The 26,261-nt window shown below is 48.7% G+C and overlaps 1 protein-coding gene across 1 annotated transcript; it reads right to left on the bottom strand.

Annotated features, from left to right (window-relative positions):
- Positions 1–1,383: 1,383 nt before the first annotated feature.
- Positions 1,384–19,966, bottom strand: LOC144729354 (leucine-rich repeat-containing protein 3-like). Its single transcript, XM_078609560.1, has 2 exons — positions 19,498–19,966; positions 1,384–4,856 (listed from the first exon to the last, which is right to left on the bottom strand). Exon 2 carries the CDS (start codon positions 4,704–4,706, stop codon positions 3,939–3,941), a length of 768 nt encoding a protein of 255 aa, XP_078465686.1. The 5' UTR covers positions 4,707–4,856; positions 19,498–19,966; the 3' UTR covers positions 1,384–3,938.
- Positions 19,967–26,261: the final 6,295 nt, after the last annotated feature.

Here is a 26,261-nt window from a genome sequence, read left to right as displayed (position 1 = left end):
ACGTAGTAATCTCCACACACCCGCCACCAAAGCTTGCCTTTACAAGACAAAATATATAAATAGTCATCGACGTTTCGGGAAATTACCCTTTGGCATCTGTGCTATGAAGAAGGACCATTGCTTGAAACGTCACCGATTGTATATTTAGTTATTTTAAGTACACAGTATTGTTGAAGTGTGTTCATATTGTTTTTATTTATTTATTTATGTAAAGGTGTGGTTGCCGTGGAAACGGTTGAAATTAATGCTAACGTTAACCGTGTAAGCAGACTAAAGCTAACAAAACTGACACCTTTTTTACGAGGAGTCATGCTTGCATAGACCACAATACCTGCAGTCATAATGCAAACAGAAAACATAACTCTGCATGCACTGTCCTTGAAGTTGATTGGTCCACACCCGAGACAGCTTTCCTTAGAGCCTAGTCTCACATGGGTTGGACCAGATGACTGGCAAATGAGGTTCCAATGGTGTAAATGCTTACCCCGAGCTCTCATACTCTGATGGTGCATTGTCTTTGAGTTGTGCGCCTTTTGGCGTCATCTGGTCCAACCCATGTGAGACTAGGCTCTAAGGAAAGCTGTCTCGGGTGTGGACCAATCAACTTCAAGGACAGTGCATATATTATCAGAGTTGTGTTTTTTGTTTGCATTATGACTGCAGGTATTGTGGTCTATGCAAACATGACTCCTTGTAAAAAAGGTGTCAGTTTTGTTGCCAGATAAGAGGGTAAAAAAACAATAATCAGACTAAAGCTGTTGCTCTATATGTTGCAGTGTATGATTAATTTGCGTGCAAGACGATTTCAGGAAATATATACTGTATCGATTGCTCCACTATTGCAATAAATTGTTATAGGCACGTCGTGAGAACTGCTGACCTAATCAATAAGAATACGGAATGAAGTGAGGCACTTCAAAAAATATTTCCAACAATGTATGTTGTAATATATAAAAGGCAATTGTTAATAACCGATGTTCTCACAAGTGGGCTTTAAACAAAACAACCTACGCATATCTTCTTGGTTCTTTCGGTAAAGTCACGTAGAAGGGAAGTAGTACAATTTCAGACGCTGTCTCCCCGACAGACCTGGTCTTCACCTGAGGACGGCTGCTTGCGTTGTGGCCGAAACGTCGTGAGAATTATTTTATTATGTTTTGTTTTTATTATTTTATTACTTTCCTTCTACGTGATTTTACCGAAAGAACCAAGAAGATGAATCCCTGCAGTCACGAAAGCTTTAAATCGAAACCTACGCATACCATACGAGGTACAAAAATGTACAATACGAAAAAAAGAGACATCTTACTTTGTAGCTCATGCTAAAAATAAATCGTGCCGATGCCGCTTGAGTGAGGTTGACAAAAGAGAAGCACATTTTAGAAATTGAACTTTTATTTTCTGACAAAATGCAATGCAATCATTCCGCCCACGAGCTTCGTTCAGGATAACAAGAAGCACTCTCCAGCATGACAGACGCTGATCTACTTCACCCGTTTAAGGCCTTTTCCTTGAGACAGAGACAGCCAAGCATTTACATGAAGGTCTAGAGTGGTGTAGAAGCCCCTGAAAGTTAAGGCAATGTACAGAACTGTTACCATGTTAGTCCAACGTTGGTGATTTCTTGCTCCAACGAGCAATGAGGGCCTTGCTAATCTCACGATTACATTCCTGAGCCAATGGTAGAAAGTCCACATATGTGTGGTGGAGGCCAGTCTATCCGTAGGACAACTAGTGCTGACTTTCCCAAACGAAGTGGTACTCACTTTATCAGCCCCAGAGGGATGATGGGTTCAGTCAACCCCACCAAGTGTGATTGGACACACCACATCGCTTGCTCTCTTGCTGAGCCCGCCTGGTTGGGATGACGGTGCGAATTTAGCGTAGAAAAATATTACCATAAAATAGCAATATATCCCTTGTAAGATTGGTATAAGGTCAGGGCAAGATCAGTGTTCAATGTGTCTGTGATGCACGACATCAAGTGACACGAAAGGCGTAAAACCCGGCAAAATACTCTAATCACAAGCTGAATTCTGACTGGGCGATCACAATCAATCAGACGTCAACATTAACTGCCACGTTGCACCTACTTTCCCTTTAAACATATCCACTGATACAGTCAAGATTACAAAAATATGACTTTTAACACAACGCACAAACCCCCGTCAAAACACCACCACTGAAAGTAACCGATGCAATCTGTGAACATCTTGGAGACACGCGTCAGAGAAGGATGAATATTTTTGTACATCATTTCTGTCGGCAGCATTAAATATACCAGCAGAGACGACCTGCGCACGTGATACTGTATCGGCATTTCATCGAACACCATCCTTGATTAGAAAACTAAACTTAAAACGGAACGATTTGATTTCATCAGCTAAGGCCCACTGGCTTTTTTTCAGAAACGACCTGCCCACAAAGGACAGCTCACCGAAGTGGCTTATCGCGTGGAAATGTTTTGCAGCCAAATACTCTTGAGAGCGTGTTTCTAAACGTGGAAGGGCAAAAAGCCGGAGGACCCGGAGAAAACCCCACGCTACCACGGGGAGAGAGACATGCAGACTCCAAATATACAGGTGCCAGTGGTTAGGATCGCACCCACGACCTCCTGTATACCAGGCGAGGTAGTTAACATCTCGCCACCGTAGCTTTGAAAGGTACAAGCCAGTTACCAACCTGAGTAGAAGCCAGCACACCCAGTCCTATGCTGCGGTCGTGCTCCTGTGAATGTTATATTCATCCGACGTAGCCAATCAGCGTATTTGGACAGATATAAAGTGAGATTTTTTGTGTCTGTTTCATACAATATACTTTGAATGATACAAAAGTATCTCAAAACCCTGTAGAACATAAGTGGACGCGCACTTGGAGGGAAGCAGCGAAGACGGAAGGTTTTTGTTGTTGTTGTTTTGGTAATGTGGTTGAGGGCAGGAGGGGTGAAACGGTGGCACCGTAAATGTGCAACGAAGACACTCCACAGAGAAGAGGCAGCTATTCCTGGGCTTTGAAGAAAACTTGGGGTTCAAGCCTTGATGGTGAACAAGGCAAGGGAGGACCGAGACGATGTGAAATGCCAGACCAGGGTAGGAGGGGGAGAATAAGCGATCTGCCCCTCGCATTATATGCAGGTTGAGGGGGAAGCGGGGGGGGGGGGGGTGACAGGACATTGGTAGGTGGAGGAGAGAGGACAGAACGGGGAGAGAGATGAGAGGGGAGAGGCTGGGAACAAGGCAGTCTATCTTGCAGACTGGATTTTGAGCTTGTGTATAAATATGGAACGTTTCTGTACGAATGAAACAATAATGACCTTTTGGTGTGAGCAAACCTTAAAAGAGTCAATTGCGACAAAAAATAATCGAGTTGGTCCCGGACTGGATTTTGAGTCAGTGTATAAATATGAGTACAGTATTGGGGCAATGTGGTTGTGTCGTGGTTAGCGCTACGCTGCGCTACGAACCCGGCCGCACGAGTTCGATTCCCGCTCACGGCCAATACCCAGTGACGATTATCTGAACCGATCGTGGGCCTCTCCTAGGTCGACTCGGCCTCAAGTGAGTACCTGGTGCGGTGTGTAAACATCGCCACTGGGGAGACAAAGGCGGCCGGGCGTGGTGCTGGTCACCTACCGCCTCGTGTACCGTGCCGCCCTTCACAGGTGCTGCTCGCTAAGAGCACTTGCCCCAACAGTCTGTTAAGGCTACACGGGGGATCTTTGCCTTTGTTTCGCACGAACAAAACCGTCACCTTGTGATTTGGGCAAAAAGTGACCGAGTCAATTGTGCTATTCTTTTTTTCCCCAGTAAATCACGTGCAGACTCATCCCGAAACTACCCCCTTGCTTCGTCAGCTACAGCATGCCGTCAGCTACAGCACGCCGTCAGCTACAGCACGCCGTCAGCTACAGCATGCCGTCAGCTACAGCACGCCGTCAGCTACAGCATGGTGCTGTGTGTGTCCCCCTCGCTGGCCGCTCTGAACTGCGCGCTGGGCAGCGACTTGAGGTACTCGATGTGACGCCTGGCGTCCTCCTGGTTGGTGCGCACGTAGTACGCGATGTAGGCGACCACCATGGCGAACCAGCCGAACATGGTGACGAGCATGGCCACGTCGGTGGTCTTGCGCGGCATGTTGCAGAAGTTCATCTTCTCCATCACCTCGAAGAAGGGCCTCCCGCGTGCACTCTCCACCACGGCCGTGGCGCACAGCACCCCGTTGGCTGTGCGCGCGTCCACGTCCAGCACGGCGAACAGCTCCTGGAGCTGACAGCCGCAGTGCAGCGGGTTCCCGTCTAAGCGCACGCGCGCCTTCAGCTGCTTCAGCTCCCGGGGCAGGCCGAGCAGTCGGTTGGCGGACAGGTCGAGGAAGGTGATGCCCTCGGGAAAGGCGGCGGCGCTCACACTCTGGATGACGTTGCCCGACAGGTTCATCTCGCGCAGCTGCCTCAGGCCCTGGAAGAGGCCGGCGGGCAGCGCGCCGATGCGGTTGCCGTCGAGCAGGAGCACGGCGGTGTCGGCGGGCAGCTCGTGGGGCACGTGGCTGAGGCCCGCGCGGCTGCAGCTGACCGTCCTCTGCGCGTTCGCTCCCAGGGTGCAGTTGCAGGCGGCGGGGCACGGCGGCGAGCCGCGCAGCGGGGAGGAGAGGGCCCACAGCAGCAGGTGGGCTCGCCACGCGAGCGACGGCCACGCCGTTAGCCGCAGCATGCTCCTCCTCCTCCTCCTGGCTATCACCACATTGGGCACCTTCCTCCACCGCCGCCGCCGCCCTCTGTGTGTGTGGCCCGCGACGCTTTGCAGAGAGGGTTTGTCGCGTTCACAGCGAGGCCATCCAGGAGGGGTGCTCGTCACAGACAACTGCGTGGAGACACGAAGAGCGCGTGTCACGTGGCCACGTCGGCTGCAAGCTCTGGGCACCCTCGCAGCGAATGGACATGGTGCATTTGCGACGCTTAAGCTTGACTTTGCATTTCATGAGAATTTTAAATGTTGAATGTTTAGAAGCTTTCGGCAAAAAAATTACTAATTTCGTGTTTTTTTTCCCAATTATACTGTACTCCAAACCACAAGTGTAAATTGGCTATTACAAAGGATACTTTTGATACGATATTTGAGTGTTAGCTACGAAACAATAATGCAATTTTTGAATTGTAACTCACGGTATATGGATCGACACAAAGCCTTAAACACATGAATACATTCAGAGAAACTGCCTGAATACAAAGAACCAAAAAACATGACACTGTACTTTTTTTTAGTATCATCGATACAAATGTGATTACGTGGGGCTATGATTAGTCTGTGTAATATAATCACCGTCCCGTGCATTACAGTCAAAATGTCAAAAGCGCTTCTGATTAACGAGCATGGCGTAGTGTGCATCTTGGGGGCTCAGGGATGTAAGCGGAAGGCGAGGCAGCTGTTTGCTATCGGTTTGTGTGCTGTGGTCATCATTACTGGGACCGGTGCATTCTTAATTTTTCGATCGGTTAAAAATATCTCGAGTTGAACGAAACCAAAGCTAAAATCTGCTACATTTGCAACATCAAACATCATCTGAATAAAGCCACCAGTTTTGGGGTTGCTTCTTCAAAATTTCTGACGGCTAAAATGGGTGAAAAAGGGCAGCTATGAAGTGAGATTTGTGTTCGATACAATATAAATTGAATTATATATTTTTCTTATAAAAGTATCTCGAAAGTCCTGTACAATATAATTGGACATTCACGTTGAAAGAACCAGCAAAGGGCACAGTGCCGGACAATGAAGACACTTCACAGGGAGGAGACATTTATCCTCAGGCTTTTGAAGAAAAGTCAGGTTTTGAAGCCTTCCCTTCAGTCTTGGCGATGTGAATGATTGTTGAGAGGGAATGCCAGACCAGGCGGGGAGGGGGTGACCAAAACAACCTTCGTTGGTGGAGTAGAGAGAGACCATAACGGAGGAGTGAGATGAGAGGGGGAGAGGCGGGCGATGTCGCCGTCTTTGGAGAATCTTGCAGACTGGATTTTGAGTTTGTGTATAAATGCGGATTGTCTCTGCACGAATACAACCATAACCTCGCTATTTGAGCAAACCCCACAGCGTCAATTGTGACAGAACATATTCCAGTTGGTGGCGGACTGGATTTTGAGTCAGTGTATAAATACAGAATTGGGGTGATGCGGTTGTGTTAAATGGCGTGTGTGTTCGTACGAATAAAAGCATCATCTTGTGATTTGGGCAAACCCTATTTAGCCAATTGTGCTATTGTTTCGTACATCACGTATAGGCCAATTCTAAGACTGCCACGGATGTAGACCCAGCTTGAGAGCTACAGCCTGATTCTAGATTTGAAGCTTTCGTGACTGCAAGGATTCATATTCTTAGATTTTTTTCGGTAAAGTCACGTAGGTAAAAAATAAGAATAAAAATTAATAAAAGTAAAATAAAATAATAATCACGACTTAATTTAGGAGCTTTCGTGACTGCAGGAATTATTCTTTGGTTCTTTTCGGTTAAGTCACGTCTAAAAATAAAATAATAAATTAAAATAACATATTACGACGGCCTCTCTCTGTGTGCCGTTGTGATGTCTGTCTATTTGTATGTCTGTCTATAGTTTTCTAGTTAGATTTTTGTTGCTATTTTTCTTTTATACCTGATGATGATTGCTTGTGTTGCAATCGAAACGTCGTAATATGTTATTTTAATTTATTATTTTATTTTTAGACGTGACTTAACCGAAAAGAACCAAAGAATAATCACGACGTTTCAGAGGCAACACAAGCTTCCGTCTTCAGGTGGAACCGTCACAGCACGATAGCTGTATCAAGTAAACTTATTTTACTTTTATTAATTTAAATTTAATTTTTTTACCTTCGTGACTTTACCGAAAAAACCTAACAATAGCTACAGCCTGGTGCTGTGGATTTCCTCTTCTTGGTGGTTGCTCCGAACCGCTAGTTGGGCAGCGACTTGGGGTACTCAACGTGACGGACCGGTGTGTCCCCCCGCTTCTAAATTCTGACAGCTTGTGGACATTTCTCCTCTGTGGCCTCCCCAACACCTCGCTTTCAGATTCCAATAGATCTACTCTGCTGACAAAGACAAAGATCCCCGCCAGTATAGCCTCCACGAATGCTACCACCAGACTACTCACCAGCACCATCACCCAGATGTTCAGATTCCTCCGCTGACTCCCAATCAACCAGCCCCCCTCATTTATAATCATGGGCAGGTGACGTCCTCCATATGGACCCCCCCCCCCTCATTCATAATCATGAGCAGATGACGTCACTCCACATGGGGGGCGAGGCGCCTCCTCCCCCCTCCTCGGCGTCAACTTACAACCCTCACTACAAAGGCAGAACCCTCACGTCACGTGGTCTCCGTAACGCTGTTGAGACATCAAAGTAAAAAGGACGTCATGATGAACAAGGGATTATAACCTTTAAATGAAATAGGTCTGTGTCACCGCGCCCTTACAAATTGCACACACATTAATACAATGGATATATCACGTCGCGCTCTGATTTTCGTTTCAATGTTTCAGATTTACTGCAATACGCCCGTCCTTGGACGGGCTATAGACGAGTCCTTTAAATGTTTGTGTATGTATCTAGCCAACCATGCTAATCGGAGGTGTTTATGTAACTTCATTGTAATTGTACGATAATCAGTCTAAAAGTATCTAACCAAGGCGACTTTCGCCATTGGAAATGTATTATTTAACATTGCTTTACATCTCTGCATGATAATTATCAACGTCTCATATGACGACACAGTTGTTCTAGCTCCGATTCCTTTCTGCTCCATTGCCGTCCTTTATTTCACTTTACTGCTCTGTGCGTTTAGTTTCTTGTCCTTCCCCCGCACCTTCAATTACCGCGGTCGGCTACGTACGGTGCGAAAGAAGTTCCACATGCATACTTGTTATGCTCGTGTAATAAAGGACTCTCTCTCAGATGTCGATCTCCGTTGTCCTTTATTGGGTTCGTAGAATCTCCGTACCACGGCGTCTCGCTCAGGCTCGCGTCCCGCTCGACGACCTCTCCACAGCCCTCGGCTGCTCCGTTGTGCAGTCTCCCTGCTCCTCCAATATGCAGTCTCATTGCTGCCCCATCAGGCAATCCTTGCAGCCACACCGCTGCCCCGCTATCTAGCGTCGCTGCTGCCCCTTTCACAGCTAGCCTCTCACTGCCCCGTTAGCTCTCTTCGTCTGACCCCGATGGCCGTCGGTGTCGACGTCTCCCACCGCGTGGCAACCGCGCCACACTCTCCGTCTTGCCCAGCGTGGCCTCCTCGTATTTCACTCCGTCTCAACTCCCCCTTCCCCTTCCGGTTCTCTATCTAAATCCTCTCCCCCCACGTGACCCTTACTCTACCAACTCCGCACGTGACCCAGACTCCACCCCCCCTCAATCCTTGCTCGCATTACACTCGTTTCAATTTGGTGACCTGAAACATTTCTCGCAAACGTCACTCATCCAGGCGTCCGGAGCTGTCGCCTGGCTAAACAAAATCGACGCGAAACTTTACGTCTTGTGAGCAACTGTCCACTCTTACTCATTCTCCAGGAGATGTAACCACGTCTTGAATTGTTACTCTTTTTAAAAAAATGTTTTTTGTTAAAATCCCCCTTTCGTGCTCTCGTCTGATCTTGCAAACGGCCAGATGTCCCGGGACTAAAAGCCGAAGTCCACGGTCTGCTGGCCACAACAAGAGGGCTTCAGGAGAGAGTTCAAGCGGCGAGGGTGGGAGAACGGTGGCCTTCTATAATTAAGATAAAACATATTTTACCAGGTCAGGCCCAGTGTCTCTTTTATCAGAAGCGAATCGACTTGGCCACAAATGATAGCTCAACGAAGTGGCTCCACATGTGGACATCTATAGCAACAGTCAAACACTATAAACTTCTCAATGGTGGCCTCACTTTTTTCGTGTCATCGTGTCACCTCAAACGCGACAAATGCTGTCACCGAGGCGAAAAAGACATCGTTCATTCGAATGCAGATATGATTTATTGCTTAGAAACATATTTGCTGTAATTCATACCGAGTTTTCTTTGCTTTTGGATAGACCGGATTGTTTACATTTCAAGTCAATGTTGTTATTTCTCCTGCATCTATTTTATTTCTTGACGGCGCATTTTTGTTGCATTGATTTTATGCGGCTTTGGTTTTTCCCTCGCGATGTTACTTCGTTTAATGCATTGTGTGATTCATCTTCTTGGTTCTTTCGGTAAAGTCACGTAGAAGGGAAATAATAAGGACGCTGTCTTTCCGACAGCCGTCCTGAGGACGGCTGCTTGCATTGTGGCGGAAACGTCGTGAGAATTTTATTTTGTTATGTTTTATTTTTATTATTTTATTATTTCCATTCTACGAGACTTTACCGAAAGAACCAAGAAGATGAATCCCTGCAGTCACGAAAGCTTTAAATCGCATTGTGATTTGTTTTATATTCTTATCCGGCCCCGGTGCTTTGTGAAAAAGAGTTTACCCTTTGGGTTAACCGAAATGTCAAACCTTTCCACTCTGCCGCCACGGTGAGCGGCTTACGTACTGGTGGGGATTGCTTGATTCTGTGAGAGTTTGCGAGGGAACTGGTCAGCCAATTTCGGTAGCCCAAATTTGCCTGGGCCTAACTCTGGCCATTGATTGTCATCCGATCCGTAGGTTTGTGTTGATTTACTGAAAATGACCCAGGGCTGAGGGCGTTCGTGAATTGTATTGAGTGGTGTATCGAGATGCTCTGCGTTCATACTTGCACACTCGTTGCGTTGGTTGGTTGAGCCTCGGGAATTTGCTGGGTCGTGACATTCTGGGCTATGATTTATGTATTTTACCTGTATGTAAGCAGTTTTCATTTTTCTAAAGCTAAATTTACGTTCTGACGTTTGCAGGTGTTAGATGACACTGGTCAACAAAAAAAACATTTTTTTCTGGCCTGGACTTTTGCAGCTGTTTCAAACTAATTTCAGGATGCTGATTCCAAATCTGATCTCAGATTTGCTCTATCACATCTCATTTTTCTGCTATCGGCATACCCCATTTTCATTGATTTTACCCGAAATTAACTCTGTCACTTATGGTTGCAAGTTGTTGCGAGTCAGTGACTGCTTTAGTGTTAAAATATGGGGCTGTATTTTTAGGATAGTGTGTTTATAATATAATTTTATGTAGATATCCACATTTATTTAATATTTTTCTTCTGCAGTTTTTATTGAAAATGCAATAATTGATATCTCAAAAACCTGATGTGATAGACATAAACTGATGCCAGATTTGGAATCAGCACCCCAAAATTACCTTACAACCTTATGCCAGAAAAGGTGTGTTGACCAGTGTATTCATGCTTGGGCAAATTGCTGAGCTCTCAATTTGTTTGGTGGTTTCATTTTCGGCCAGATTTCCTTGATTCCCGAACGCTGTTGCATATCTAATGTATCGCAAAGATCCTCGTAACCTGTATGATTGCCAAGTGACTTGAGATGCGGTTGGATTTTTGTCACTGCGAAGTGACACTGTGGTATTGCAGCGTATAACGGTGCTGTCATAAGCAATGCAAACAAGTCAGACTGCGTTTCAGAAGCGGAAAGCTACGCTATCAGGAGTTTAATTTGACAATGAATGTTGCTGCTGCTGCATCTCTCCATTTGCAACTGCACTATCTAAATTCATCTCGCCTAGGTGGGCATGTTGCATGCGCCTCTTGTTCTGCATTTAGAGTGGGTGCATTTACAAGGGGGGATCTTTCACCGTCCCTCCCCAAATGTAACCCTTTTGCCACGATGCTCATCAACAGCACGTGTCTCTGTGTCCAGTACGTACTCTGCTTGTCAATGACGGACCTCTGGTTTCACGGCCATAAAGTGTGGGATTCTATCCTCAAATCAATCAGAGTGTGTCACTGTTTTTAAGTAACATCAAAACAATTTTTCGATTTAAAGCTTTCGTGACTGCAGGGATTCATCTTCTTGGTTCTTTCGGTAAAGTCACGTAGAAGGGAAATAATTAAATAAGAAAAATAAGAAAAATAAAACATAATAAAATGATATGTTTTATTTTTATTATTTTATTACTTCCCTTCTATGTGACTTTACCGAATGAACCAAGAAGAACATCTAAACAGTTATGTTTCTCGTATTTATGTTTTATTGGTGCTTGTTCCGGTTTTGATCACATTGTGAATGAATTATTTTATTCGTTTTCAAGTTAATCTTCAATTTCATAGTGAAGTTCCACGGGATGACTTGTACACGCATCAAGAAGCTCACTCGTAGATATGTTAATGGCAGCAGTTCAATTCATCGTCGTCAAGTGGCAACCCACGATTAATGAAAACCGCTAACAATTAAACACGCAGGCCTCCCAAACACGTGTAGAAGCCGCTCTTACGTGAATGTCAATGAGGGTGATTTGTTGATTCAATGGCAGTGGACGTATTTCAACTGGGGAAGAGCAGTTCCAGACATCATCCTCTGTGGTCCCTGAAAGGTCAACTCCTCATGTCAGTCAATAACTCACGTCCACGAGCAAACACGATTACGCACACTGCACGGATGCATTCACGAGCAAACATGGTGCACTACGCAAGTATGCCCTGAAGAACTCGGCGTTTTAGATCGTGAGAACTGGACACATCGGTTGAAGTGGCACACTTGGAGGTGGGGTTTGGTTGACCAGGAGCTCGTGGGTTCGATCCCGACCCTGACGCCTGCTGCTGTATATTTGGAGTTTGCGTCTCTCTCTCTCTCTCATCATCATCACGCTGGCTAGGAGATGTTTACTACCTCGCCTGGTATGCAGCAGGTCGTGGGTTGGATCCCGACCCTGACGCCTGCTGCTGTATATTTGGAGTTTGCGTGTCTCTCTCTTTCATCATCATCACGGTGGCTAGGAGATGTTAACTACCTCGCCTGGTATACAGGACGTCGTAGGTTCGATCCCGACCCTGACGCCTGCTGCTGTATATTTGGAGTTTGCGTGTCTCTCTCCCTCTCTCATCATTATCACGGTGGCTAGGAGATGTTAACTACCTCGCCTGGTATGCAGGGGGTCGTGGGTTCGATCCCGACTCTGACGCCTGCTGCTGTATATTTGGAGTTTGCGTGTCTCTCTCTCTCTCTCATCATCATCACGGTGGCTAGGAGATGTTAACTACCTCGCCTGGTATACAGGAGGTCGTGGGTTCGATCCCGACTCTGACGCCTGCTGCTGTATATTTGGAGTTTGCGTGTCTCTCTCTCTCTCTCTCATCATTATCACGGTGGCTAGGAGATGTTAACTACCTCGCCTGGTATGCAGGAGGTCGTGCGTTCGATCCCGACTCTGACGCCTGCTGCTGTATATTTGGGGTTTGCGTGTCTCTCTCTCTCTCATCATCATCACGGTGGCTAGGAGATGTTAACTACCTCGTCTGGTGTACAGGAGGTCGTGGGTTCGATCCCGACCCTGACGCCTGCTGCTGTATATTTGGAGTTTTCATGGCTCTCTCCCCGTGGCCGCATAGATTGTTCTTCGTGTCCTCCGTTTCTTTTCCCTCCACATTTAGAATCAACGCGCGTTCAGAGTATTTGGCTGCTTTAAATGTCCACGTGATAAGCCACTTAATTGAGCGACCATTTGTGTGGCCAGTCGCTTCTGAAAAAAGAGCCTTATCTGGTAAAAAAGAGCCTTATCTGGTAAAATAAAAATAGTTTAGCTTCGTTTCTTCTCCATGAGAAGTTACTCAAATGAGAATTGGCCATCAGTCCCATACCATTGCTTTCTCAAAAGACACCATTTGAGATTGATACAGTGCTACTCATCTTATCTGCATTGCCGTGTGGGTGGTTTGTTTGTGGATGATCAATGTCACAGATGAGAGGCGATCGCATCCTATTATGCAAGAAAACAACTCGTCTTATCCGTGAAATTGTGGATAGTAGAATGGCTTTGCCCGGTGACAAGTGGTAAAGAGAGAGCTATGGATGAGGTGCCGTGCAGCAGTGTATAATGTAGCGTAGTAGGGTAGTGTGCCTTGCCTCACAGCTGCGTTTCAAATATATTTTGTTTAACAAGGTGAGGCCAGGATGAGTCTCATTTGCACGAGTGACCTGGGGCATTAGTATGCCAGAAAAGGGGTAGGGGGGAGGTTGGGGGGGGGCAATGATTGCGATGCATTACCACCAATTAAATAATTTGCAGATAATTTTCGAATTTGACCAATTTCAAGCATACAATGGCACACGATGTCAGGGGATCTCCCGAACGTCCACTGTGAAGCAGATGCTGTCGGATTCAAATGGGCGTTACACACACGCTGCAGTATTAACCAGGGTGGTCGCTGAGTTCGAACCGCAAAACTAAACACGACTATATTAAAACGATGTTTCATTTTACCCGGTAAGGCCCACTGAGCTATAGAGCTCTTTTTCAAAAGCGAGTTGGCCACAAATGGTCGCTGAACTAAATGGCTAATCACGTGCAAATGTCCAAAAAAAATCCAAATATACAGCAGCAGGCATCAGGGTCGGTATCGAACCCACGACCTCCTGCATACCGGGCGAGGTAGTTAACATCTCCTAGCCGCCGTCCCGCATCAAGCGGCGAAGGCGCGACCTCTAGGCCTGATTAGGTGATCTCAGCGGTGGTGGTGGTGGTGGTGGATGACAGGGAAGATATCCATCGTGGATAGGTTCAACGAAAATGACAAAAAATAACCGTTCTGCCTCAGCAGCTTTCCAGCTCTTTTTTTTCCTGATGACGATTGCTTGTGTTGCGATGGAAACGTCGTAGTTTATTTTTTATTTTTTGTTATTTTCTTTCAACCTATCTACGTGACTTTACCGAAAGACCCAAGAAGATGAATTCCTGCAGTCACGAAAGCTTTAAGTCAACATCGATCATCCTCCAATGGCCAAATCAGACCCACAAGAATCGCAAATTAAGGAATGAGGCTGAACATTTGAAGCCAAATCGGTGGTAGATTTTCTTCACGAAAGTGACAGAATTACTCTTTCAGAAAATATTCCCATTTGGTAGAAAATAAAAGTACCCACAAATGGTGACCCTAAGGCAGTTGTAGTAACTCCACTGATCTATGACGTGCCCAGTAAATCCATTGACCAAAACGTTATCGTAATGACCTGAGATGGGGGTTTGGACTAAACTGATGCCCAAATCTCTTCTCTGTGTCGCGCCTCTGTAAGAACACCACTCACTCACCTACTCACAGACAAAGATCCCCCGTATAGGCTTAACAAGTGCTGTTGGCGAGCACCTATGAAGGCCGGCACGGCACACGAGGGGGTGGACAGCACAACGCCTGGCCGATGTTTACACATCGCACCGGGTTCTCATTTGATGCTGAGTCGGCATAGGGGATGCCCAGGACCGGTTCAGATAATCGTCACTGGTATTGGCCGTGAGCGGGATTCGAACTCGGGACACCTGTTTTGGAGCGCAGTGCGCTAACCATTGCACTACCGCTGATTTGACGCATGCACTCACCCACTGACCCACCCATCCACCCACTCACTCACTCACCCACTGACCCACCCATCCACTCCCTCACTCACCCACTCACCCACCCACCCACCCCCTCACCCACCCATTTACCCACGCACCCACCCACTCACTCATTCACTCACCCACTCATTCACTCACTCACCCACTCACACACCCACTCACTCACTCACCCACTCACCCACCCACTCACTCACCCACTCACCAACTCACCCACTCAGTCACTCACTCACCCACTCACTCACTCACCCACTCACCCACTCACTCGCTCACTCACCCACTGACCCACCCACTCACTCACTCACTCACTCACTCACCCACCCACTCACTCACTCACTCACCCACCCATTCACCCACTCACCCACCCATTCACCCACTCACTCACCCACCCAACTCACCCACTCACTCATTCACTCACCCACTCATTCACTCACTCACCCATCCACTCACCCACCCACTCACTCACCCACTCACCAACTCACCCACTCACCCACCCACTCACTCACCCACTCACTCACCCACCCACTCACTCACCCACTCACCAACTCACCCACCCACTCACCCACCCACTCACTCACCCACTCACTCACCCACTCACTCACCCACCCACTCACCCACCCACTCACTCACTCACCCACTCACCCACTCACCCACTCAGTCACTCACTCACCCACTCACTCACTCACCCACTCACCCACTCACTCGCTCACTCACCCACTGACCCACCCACTCACTCACTCACTCACCCACCCACTCACTCACTCACTCACTCACCCACCCATTCACCCACTCACCCACCCATTCACCCACTCACTCACCCACCCAACTCACCCACTCACTCATTCACTCACCCACTCATTCACTCACTCACCCATCCACTCACCCACCCACTCACTCACCCACTCACCAACTCACCCACTCACCCACCCACTCACTCACCCACTCACTCACCCACCCACTCACTCACCCACTCACCAACTCACCCACCCACTCACCCACCCACTCACTCACCCACTCACTCACCCACTCACTCACTCACTCACCCACCCACTCACCCACCCACTCACTCACTCACCCACTCACCCACTCACCAACTCACCCACCCACTCACCCACCCACTCACTCACCCACTCACTCACCCACCAACTCACTCAGCAGGTGTTGCTATTCACCCTTCCCCAGTCAGTGCATTGCAGTATCGCGATTCAGGGCACGGGGTAATTGAATAATGTATTTTTGTAACGTAGTTTCTGCTAACGTCTCGTTTGTACTGTTTCTCGCTTCTTGCATCGTGTCTGCACTGTTACGAGCTCTTCTAGCCCAATGCCATTTGTATCCACAACATTCGCATACACCGGAACAACGCCGCTTACAAACTCGATTCGCTGTGCGTCTCATCAGCCATAATAATAATCATCATCATCGGTATTAATGTAGTCACTGCTGCATCACCGTTTGCAACGCATGGGCCACGTGAACCAAGAAGTTTGGCTCGCATCGTAAACACGGCACTCCGAACTCGCCTACTGCCGCTGCCATCATCGGGGTCGTCTTCCCCGCATGGATGTCTGCGTATCCCTTGGGCTGCCATTCCATCACTCGCCGTCGTCCGTCGGCTACCGTCCGTTCGAACGAAAGTCGTCCTGCCACACTGCCACGAACTCCATCAATGTCCCGTTGCATCTGCCCAACAGAGCATCCATCGTGGAGCCCACTTGCTCTACAACATTTACAGTTTTTGCATATACAGTAAAACCTTGGATTGCGAGCATAATTCGTTCCGGAAACTTGTTTGTAATCCAAAGCACTCGTATATCAAAGCACTCGTATATCAGTTGTGATCACGTGACGCTCGGCAGACAAAGCGTATACACGTACTACTCGTATTGCAAGACCTCGCTCGTTTATCAAATTAATATTTATTTAAATTTTTTGCTCGTCTTGCAAAACACTCGCAGACCAAGTTACTCGCAATCCAAGGTTTTACTGTATATATTTTTTATATAAATATAAACCCGATCTCGAACCCTGACACGCGCTGTATATTTCTAGTTAGCGTGTCTCTCTCTATCTCATCATCATCACGGTGGCTAGGAGATGTTAACTACCTCGTCTGGTGTACAGGAGGTCGTGGGTTCGATCCCGACTCTGACGCCTGCTGCTGTATATTTGGAGTTTTCATGGCTCTCTCCCCGTGGCCGCATGGATTGTTCTTCGTGTTCTCCGTTTCTTTTCCCTCCACATTTAGAATCAACGCGCGTTCAGAGTATTTGGCTGCTTTAAATGTCCGCGTGATAAGCCACTTCATTGAGCGACCATTTGTGTGGCCAGTCGCTTCTGAAAAAAGAGTCTTATCTGGTAAAAAAAGAGCCTTATCTGGTAAAATAAAAATAAAAATAGTTTAGCTTCGTTTCTTCTCCATGAGAAGTTACTCAAATGAGAATTGGCCATCAGTCCCATACCATTGCTTTCTCAAAAGACACCATTTGAGATCGGGTACAGTGCTACTCATCTTATCTGCATTGCCGTGTGGGTGGTTTGTTTGTGGTATGCAGGAGGTCCGTGGGTTCGACCCCGAACCCTGACACGTGCTGTATATTTGGAGTTAACGCGTGAATTTGTGTCCGGCATCCTCCAAGGTTTTTCCACCCAGCCCCACACCCCCCCCTCCACATTCACAAACGTGCGCTCGGCAATATTTGACCACCACTCGACATGTCCACGTGTGACGAGACGTTTCGCGCCGGAGCCATCGACCAATTCGCCGGTGGGCCACGTTGCTTCTGAACAAAGGGGGCTTGCGTATGCTAGATTGGAAGCTTTCGTGACTGCAAGGATTCATACTATTAGGTTTTTTTCGGTAAAGTCACGTAGGTAAAAAATAAAAAATACTAAAATAATATAACATTTATAGAAATAATAAAATAAATAAAATCATAAATCACGACGTTTCGGAGGCAACACAAATCTCCGTCATCAAGTGGGACCGTCACAGCCAGATTTACTGTCTTCTTGGTTCTTTCGGTAAAGTCACGTAGAAGGAAAGTAATAAAATAATAAAAACAAAACATAATAAAATAATTCTCACGACGTTTCGGCCACAACGCAAGCAGCCGTCCTCAGGTGAAGAACAGATTTACTGTCTCAAGTAAGCCTTAGTACGCGTAGCTCGTTGGGGGCTCACCCAGCGAAATGAAACGTAGTAACTCGTTTAGTTTGATATCATTAGACACGAACGAGGTCTTCTGCCTTGCGTGGACGCTACTGACGGTGGTGTCGATGCTGTTGCTTCTTGAGCAGAAATATTCGACCAGTGTACATAAGCCGCACTAATACAATAGGATTCTAGTAAGAAGACAAAAAACACATTTTTAATGTCGCAGCCTCTACACGTCTCGCACCAACGTGGGCACGCGTCTTCCATATCGTATCGCTCTCTCCTCTCTATCTCTCAGTAAGAAACATTCAATCGGCCTCTCTGAGAATCGAAGGGCATCGTCACGCAATCATCAGCGTGGGGTGTTGTCTACGAATGTGGAACGCGCTGCATGTCCCATCGGCGTGTTTCGCATCCTCTGTCCTCGGTGTTTTGAGATGCACGGAAGTTTGGCGTGTCAGTGAGTCAGTGACACAGTGAGTCAGTGACACAGTCAGTGACACAGTGAGTGAAACAGTGAGTGTCACAGTGAGTCAGTGTTACAGTGAGTCAGTGACACAGTCAGTGACACAGTGAGTCAGTGTCACGGTGAGTCAGTGACACAGTCAGTGACACAGTGAGTCAGTGACACAGCGAGTCAGTGACACAGCGAGTCAGTGTCACGGTGAGTCAGTGACACAGTGAGTCAGTGTCACAGTGAGTGACACAGTGAGTCAGTGTCACAGTGAGTCAGTGACACAGTGAGTCAGTGTCACAGTGAGTGTCACAGCGAGTCAGTGTCACAGTGAGTCAGTGACACAGTGAGTCAGTGACACAGTGAGTGTCACAGTGAGTCAGTGACACAGTGAGTCAGTGACACATTGACTTACCCAGTGAGTCAGTGACACGGTGAGTCAGTGACACAGTGAGTCAGTGACACGGTGAGTCAGTGTCACAGTGAGTCAGTGACACAATGAGTGAGTGTCACAGTGAGTCAGTGTCACAGTGAGTCAGTGTCACAGTGAGTCAGTGACACAATGAGTCAGTGTCACAGTGAGTCAGTGTCACAGTGAGTCAGTGACACAGTGTGTCAGTGACACAGTGAGTCAGTGTCACAGTGAGTCAGTGACACAGTGAGTCAGTGACACAGTCAGTGACACAGTGAGTCAGTGTTACAGTGAGTCAGTGTCACAGTGAGTCAGTGACACAGTCAGTGACACAGTGAGTCAGTGTCACAGTGAGTCAGTGTTACAGTGAGTCAGTGTTACAGTGAATGTCACAGTGAGTCAGTGACACAGTGAGTCAGTGACACAGTGAGGATGAGTCAGTGACACAGTCAGTGACACAGTGAGTCAGTGACACAGTGAGTCAGTGACACAGTCAGTGACACAGTGAATCAGTGACACAGTGAGTCAGTGTCACAGTGAGTGACACAGTGAGTCAGTGACACGGTGAGTCAGTGTCACAGTGAGTCAGTGACACAGTGAGTCAGTGACACAGTGAGGATGAGTCAGTGTCACAGTGAGTCAGTGACACAGTGAGGATGAGTCAGTGTCACAGTGAGGATGAGTCAGTGTCACAGTAAATCAGCGTCACAGTGAGTCAGTGACACAGTGAGTCAGTGACACAGTGAGTGACACAGTGAGTCAGTGACACAGTGAGTGTCACAGTGAGTCAGTGACACAGTGAGTCAGTGTCACAGTGAGTCAGTGACACAGTGAGTCAGTGACACAGTGAGGATGAGTCAGTGTCACAGTGAGTCAGTGACACAGTGAGTCAGTGTCACAGTGAGGATGAGTCAGTGTCACAGTGACACAGTGAGTCAGTGTCACAGTGAGGATGAGTCAGTGAGGTGTCGCCACTTGCTCACCTCTCCCGGCGAGCACCATCATCACCATCAACACCAACACCAGCACCAACACCATCATCACCATCATCACCATCAACACCAACACCAGCACCAACACCAACATCACCAACATCACCATCAGCACCACCAACAGGTTGTTGTTGTCGCTGCTGAACGAAACTCGCCGCTCTCTCACGCAGCCGCAGCAGCAGCCGCAGCCGTCTCGGCGTCAAAGCTCCGAGTCGCTCGCTCGAGTCGCGCCGCGTTCCAGGCGACTCGGCACGACGCTCGCGACCGCCATCGCATCGCCGCAGTTGCCCGCAACTTGGCTGACTTGTTGTCGTTGTTGTTGTCGTTGTTGTTGGTTGTGTCCCACCGCAACGGACGCTGCGCGGCAGCAGCAGCGGCGTCTCTGGGCGCAGTCGAGTGGCGGCGGTGGGTTTCGCGTTTTTTGTGCTACGCAGCGTCTCGCGTGTGAGTGGCTGTGTGTGTGTGTCACTGTCACTGTGTGTGTGTGTGTCACTGTCACTGTGTGTGTGTGTGTGTCAGCGTGTGTGTGTGTCACTGTCACTGTGTGTGTGTCACTGTCACTGTGTGTGTGTGTGTGTCAGCGTGTGTGTGTGTGTCACTGTGTGTGTGTGTGTCACCGTGTGTGTGTGTGTGAGTGTGTCACTGTGTGTGTGTGTGTCACTGCGTGTGTGTCACTGTGTGTGTGTGTCACTGCGTGTGTGTCACTGTGTGTGTAAGTGATTGTCACTGTGTGTGTGTGCGTGTGTCACTGCGTGTGTATGTGTCACTGTGTGTGTGTCACTGTGTGTGTGTCACTGTCACTGTGTGTGTGTCACTGTGTGTGTCTGTCAGTGTGTGTGTGTCACTGTGTGTGTCAGCGTGTGTGTGTCACTGTGTGTGTCAGCGTGTGTGTGTCACTGTGTGTCAGCGTGTGTGTTGGTCAACGCCGTCCGGCTGCATCGCTCATCCTCACCAAACCACTACACAGAATCATAACCACCACCACCCACCACCCCCCTCCACCACCACCACCCCCTCCACCACCACCACCACCACCCCCATTACCCCAACCACCTACACTCCCCACCACCACCCCCCACCACCCCCCCACCACCACCACCCCCACCGCCCCCACCACCTACACTCCCCACCACTACCACCCCTCCCCACCACCACCCTCCACCACCACCCACCACTACCCTCCACCACCCTCCACCACCCCCCTCCACCACCACCCTCCACCACCCACCACCACCCACCACAACCACTCCCCACTCCCAACCACCACCACCACTCCCCTCCACCACCCCCCACCACCACCCCCCTCCACCACCACCCCCCACCACCACCACTACCCTCCACCACCGTCCCCAACCACCACCACCCACCGCGACCCCCCTCCACCACCACCCCCCATCACCCACCACCACCCCCTCCACCACCACGACCCCCCACCACCACCACCACTACCCTCCACCACCACCACCCACCCCCTCCACCACCACCACCCACCCCCTCCACCACCACCCACCCCCACCACCACCACCTACCACCACCCCCCACCACCACCACCACCACCTACCACCACCACCCCCCACCACCACCACCCACCACCACCACCCACCACCACCTACCACCACCACCACCTACCACCACCACCCCCCACCACCATCACCCCCCACCACCACCACCCCCCACCACCACCACCACCCACCACCCACCACCACCCACCACCACCCACTACCACCACCACCTACCACCACCACCCCCCACCACCACCACCACCCACCACCACCTACCACCACCACGGCGACTCTTGGGTGTGCGAGCGCCGCGTGTGGCACAGACGCAGCAGCGCACGCCACGAATCACGCGTCTCTCTCTCTTCTCTCTCTTATCTCTCTCTTCTCTCTCTCTCTCTTCTCTGTCTCTTCTCTCTCACCCCGAGAAGCGAGCGGCTCGCACGGCGACCAAGATCCACGCGCGACATTCAGCCCAACTGGATCACGCCCCGAGACAATCAGGGAAGACGGAATCCCCAATCTCCACTGCCCCCCACCCACCCACCCCAATCTCCCCTCCTACGCCAGCTCCACTGCACCATGAGCAGCAGCAGGAGCAGCAGCAGCAGCAGGAGGAGGATGACACCCGTGGTCACGGTGGAGAAGAGCCTCGGGGGGGAAGGGGGCCGAGGAGTGACCGCTGAACGCCAAGCGAACATCATCATCATCCTCCTCCTCTTCTCTTTATTACGATCAGAGGAAACGAGAAGATACTCGGAGTAGTCGGCACTTTGCTTCGTTCATCGAACTCGAGTCGCCGGAGTTCGTAGCGCGACAACACGACCGCTCCCTCCAGACACGTAAACAACACAACAACACAACAACAACACAACAACAATACTCGAGTGGACCGGTTCGATTCCCGACTCGGGCGCTTGTCCGTGATGAGTCTTGTGCGTTCCTCCCCCTGTTCTGGTATTGGGGGGTTCCTGCCCGCGTTCTCCCGGCCCCACCTCCACCCTACCCCCCCCCCCTCCTCCCGCAGTTGCATATGACCGCTCAAAGTGGATCTCTGTTGAACATTGTCAACAAATTTAAAGAAAATCTGGCCGCAAATTACTCGCGGAGAAGTCATCTCCCACCCCGACTACTGGCAGAGCCAATGCCCGTCGCTGAGCCAGATGGTGCCGAGTCATCTTGTGCCGCACAGAGACAGCTGCCAATAGGGGAGGCGACGGCCCCTTGGAGAGAGAGCGTAACGTGTAATGCAAGTTATTTAATCAGTCTCAACATGCTCGGTAAAAACTAAAAATATCCTACATAATGCACGGGCATAATATGACTTTGAGACCCCCCCCCCACCTCCTACGCATTCCACAAGTAGTGACTAATCCCATATCTGCATTTTCCATAAATATGCTAAATTCCTCTTGATATGCAAATTCCTTTGTCAAGGCGCCCTTAACCTCCAACCCAGCTTAAATATAAAATTATAAAACATAATAAAATTCTCACGGCGTTTCGGCCACAACGCAAGCAGCCGTCCTCAGATGAAGAACAGGTCTGTCGGAAAGACAGCGTCCTTCACCTGGCCGAAACGTCGTGAGAATTTTATTATGTAATTTTTTTAAATTATTTTATTATTTCCCTTCGACGTGACTTTACCGAAAGAACCAAGAATATGAATCCCTGCAGTCACGAAAGCTTTAAATCGATACCTCGCCTGGTATACATGAGAGCATGGGTTCGATCCCGATCCCGACCCTGACGCCTGTTGTATATTTGGAGTTTGCATGTTTTCTCTCTCTCACCGTGGTCCCGTGGATTTTTCTCCGGGTCTTCCGTTTTTACCCTCCACATTTAGAATCAGCATGCGTTTAGAGTATGTGGCTGCTATACATTTCCACACAATAAGCCACTTCGTTTTGGCTATCATTTGTGGCCAGGTCACTTCTGAAAAAGACCTACGTAGCTTAGTGGGCCTTACCTGGTGAAATACAAAAATCGTCTTCTTGGTTCTTTCGCTAAAGTCACGTAGAAGGGAAGTAATAAAATAATAAAAATAAAACATAATATATTATTATATTATTTTACTTTTTTTTGTTATGTTTTATTTTTATTATTTTATTACTTCCCTTCTACGTGACTTTACCGAAAGAACCAAGAAGATGAATCCCTGCAGTCACGAAAGCTTTAAATCTAAATACAAAAATCGTTTATAGTGTTTTAGTTGAATTGCCACTGGTGTTAAATATTGTACCTTAAATACATTTTGACTTGACGACTCGGTTTCAGAAGGTGAGCTGAGCCTCTAGTAGAAGGTGGGGGTTGGTGATGGGGGTGGGGGGACAGCCCTCAACCCCCCAACCCTTCCCAATGCTACGGGGCCGCTCCATCTCCTTGGGAGTTGGCACCACGTGCTCTGGATGAGAGGAGTCGAGGTCGATGCCCTTCTTCTTCTCTCGCATGGCTGCTGATGAAGATGCAGAGCGACAACGACAATTTCAGGTGGTCACGCCAGACGGCCGCGTCAGGAGCAGTAGCATCGCTACGATGGTGTCTCCTTCGTGTTTGTGGATCGGGGCATTGCGTCTTCACACGTTGTGCGGTCCGTTCTGGATGACCACAGACGCACAGTACTCGAGAGTTAAAAAAAAAAATATTTGTGCATCAGGTATCTCGATTTGTTGCAGTGGGTGCGGTTTAGGGTGAACCATGAGCTTCGTGGAAGATCAAACTCGGGGATTTTCTGCGTTGGGTCTTCTTTGCAAGGTGTTTGTTTGTCAGTTCTTTTGTACTCCATTCAGTTCTCCAAGCTTCATCTTGTCTTTACCCCGCAGCTTCGATTAGCACGGTTGGCTACGTACGGTGCGAGAGAAGTTCAACATACAGACATCGGGGTTGAATTCGCACTGTTTAAGGTTAAGCGCATGGGTCCAAAAGGGCTTGGCGTGACTTCAAGCGATGACGCAGGATGTTACTGAGGTCCTTGGTAAAGTCACGAAAGCAATCAATGGTTAAAGTTCTACTTTTGATGCCTCGTCATTTTGGTTTTGGAGGGGGAATGCACACCATTGTGTGTTCCATGTATACACACAAAAGACATGCTTTACATGATACATTAAAACAAGAAGTCATGCCAAGCACGGACGAGAGAGGATCTTTAGAGAAACCGGTGGAGTTGGTGACGCCCTCCTTCTGGTCGGTTGGCCTTCGGTGTCGGCAAGATGGCGACACAGTGGAGTGGTGTCTCGTGAATGGTTGTTGTCAGGTGAACGGTGAGTGGTGAGGGCAGAGACGTCCCGAGGGTACCAATATTATCCGGTTCAGTTTGGAGGGGTGGGGAGGGCACACGGTGGGGTTTTCCCCGGGCCCCGAACCCCCCCCCCCACACTATGGATGGCCCTGGGTGAGAGTCAAGTGAGTTTAACATCACCCAGTCTGTAAGACAGGCAGCAGCATTCTCGTCTACTTATAAGCAACTTCATTTGTCTGCAAGTTCATCCGTCGGTCGACCAGAGGAATCCAGGGACCGACGTACCCTCTTTGATCTCGGTGGAAAACGGTCTCCTTCCTCTGGCGCATGGCAATTCTGTGCCAATCACACGTCCAAGTTGAAGTCTGTGAACCACGCGATAGCTCCTGGAGTAGCCTCGACTGATACTGCTCAGTCCCGCCGGAGAGAGCGGGCGTAGGATGCAGTTGGTCGCGATATGCTTCCGTTGTCTGGTTCGCGTGGCCGCAGTCACACTTTGGGTTGTCTCTGATTCTCCACTTCTGGGGGAAGTGTGGCGCAGCGCCCAGTTGCTGTTCTGAAGATAGTTCATGGTGCGTCCATAGTTTTCTTGGCAGATCAAAGCCGTGCGGACCAGTGGTGGGGTCGTCGATGAGGCTGTCGTTTGGAACCTCCACAATGAGCGATGGCGCCGCCTGCAACAACTGGCAGTTCACCAACATTGACCCACGGGCACGCCTGACTCCGCTGCGCGATGAGGCACCGTCTGTCGAAACCGGCCCGGAGGTCACTGCACCGATGCGACGCTGCTGAAATGATGCACTCCTCAGAGGGCCGTGGTCGCCCGACGGGTTGTGTAAACAAACAAACAAACATACGTTTTGTTTTTATGTGGAGAGACAGACAAATGAAGTACACACATCGTCTGCTTATCAAGTTTGTGATTTCGCTTGCCAGGGATGATACTTTGTTCATCAGAGGAGAGCGGTGAGCGACTCTGGTGATGATGGTGAGTAGTGGGAGTGATGCCACGTCAGTGGGTTCACAACACTGTAGATTGTGTAGTGTAATAGCGCCGGCTGGTGGACAACGGTGGCAACTGTGGTGGACAGACAGTGCACACGCCGGTGAGCGTGAGCGCGGCCTGTGTTGGCAGAGCGGAGGAACTAGGGCAAGGCTCACGGAGGACCCCGTCTGGAGGCCCGTGGAACCTGCTGGTGGGTTCGAGAAGGGAGGCGCGGTCAGGGCAGAGCCAGGCCCCGCTGGGACCATAAAAGGAGCCGAGAGAGGAGAGCTCAGGGCTGCCGGTTCTGGGAGTGGACTCGTCTCGTCGTTGCTGTCATCTCGTCGCCGACGTTTTTAAACATCTCCGCTCGATATCGCGCTATGAAGGATAGTAGTTGGCTATCTAAGTCAGTGCCGTCAGTGTTAGACGGCTAGCGTTGTGTACGGGCTAGACTGAGCTACTGTGGAGAGTGTGCGGACGAGACCGTGGAAGTTGTTTAATAAAGAAGTTGCCTCCTACAAACTTTGTTTCCGAATCATTGACACTACAATTGTGCAAGACCGTGATGCTCTTTCATCACAACTCCGTTCTGTGCCTACACGTATACGAGTGATATTTTACAGTCCGCCGGCCAACGGGCGTTTCCCGACCAACATTATCCAACAGCATGTGTTAATTCTAGATTTGAAGCTTTCATGACTGCAAGGATTCATATTCTTAGGTTTTTTTCGGTAAAGTCACGTAGGTAAAAAATTAAAATTAAAATTAATAAAAGTAAAATAAAAAATAAAATTAAAATTAAAAATTATATATTTTTTTAACTTTTATTAATTTGAATTTTAATTTTTTACCTACGTGACTTTACCGAAAAAACCTAAAAAAGCATGCGTTAAAGCGTACACACTCTAGATTGGGTTCAACCTTCCTGCCTCTCATGAGCTAAAGTGAGGCTTGCTAAACGAATGCTTCCCTGTTACCAGAAGTATTTTAAAACGAGCATATCATTTATACTCAGGAACCTGCCGTTTCAGGT

Source organism: Lampetra planeri, chromosome 2, assembly GCF_965212315.1.
Source record: "Lampetra planeri chromosome 2, kcLamPlan1.2.h2, whole genome shotgun sequence".
Lineage (NCBI taxonomy): Eukaryota > Metazoa > Chordata > Hyperoartia > Petromyzontiformes > Petromyzontidae > Lampetra > Lampetra planeri.
This window is presented reverse-complemented; position numbering and strand designations above follow the sequence as displayed.

Bases quoted from the DNA above. Each gene is read 5' to 3' on its own strand.
- LOC144729354 (XM_078609560.1), bottom strand. From the start codon at position 4,706: ATGCTGCGGCTAACGGCGTGGCCGTCGCTCGCGTGGCGAGCCCACCTG.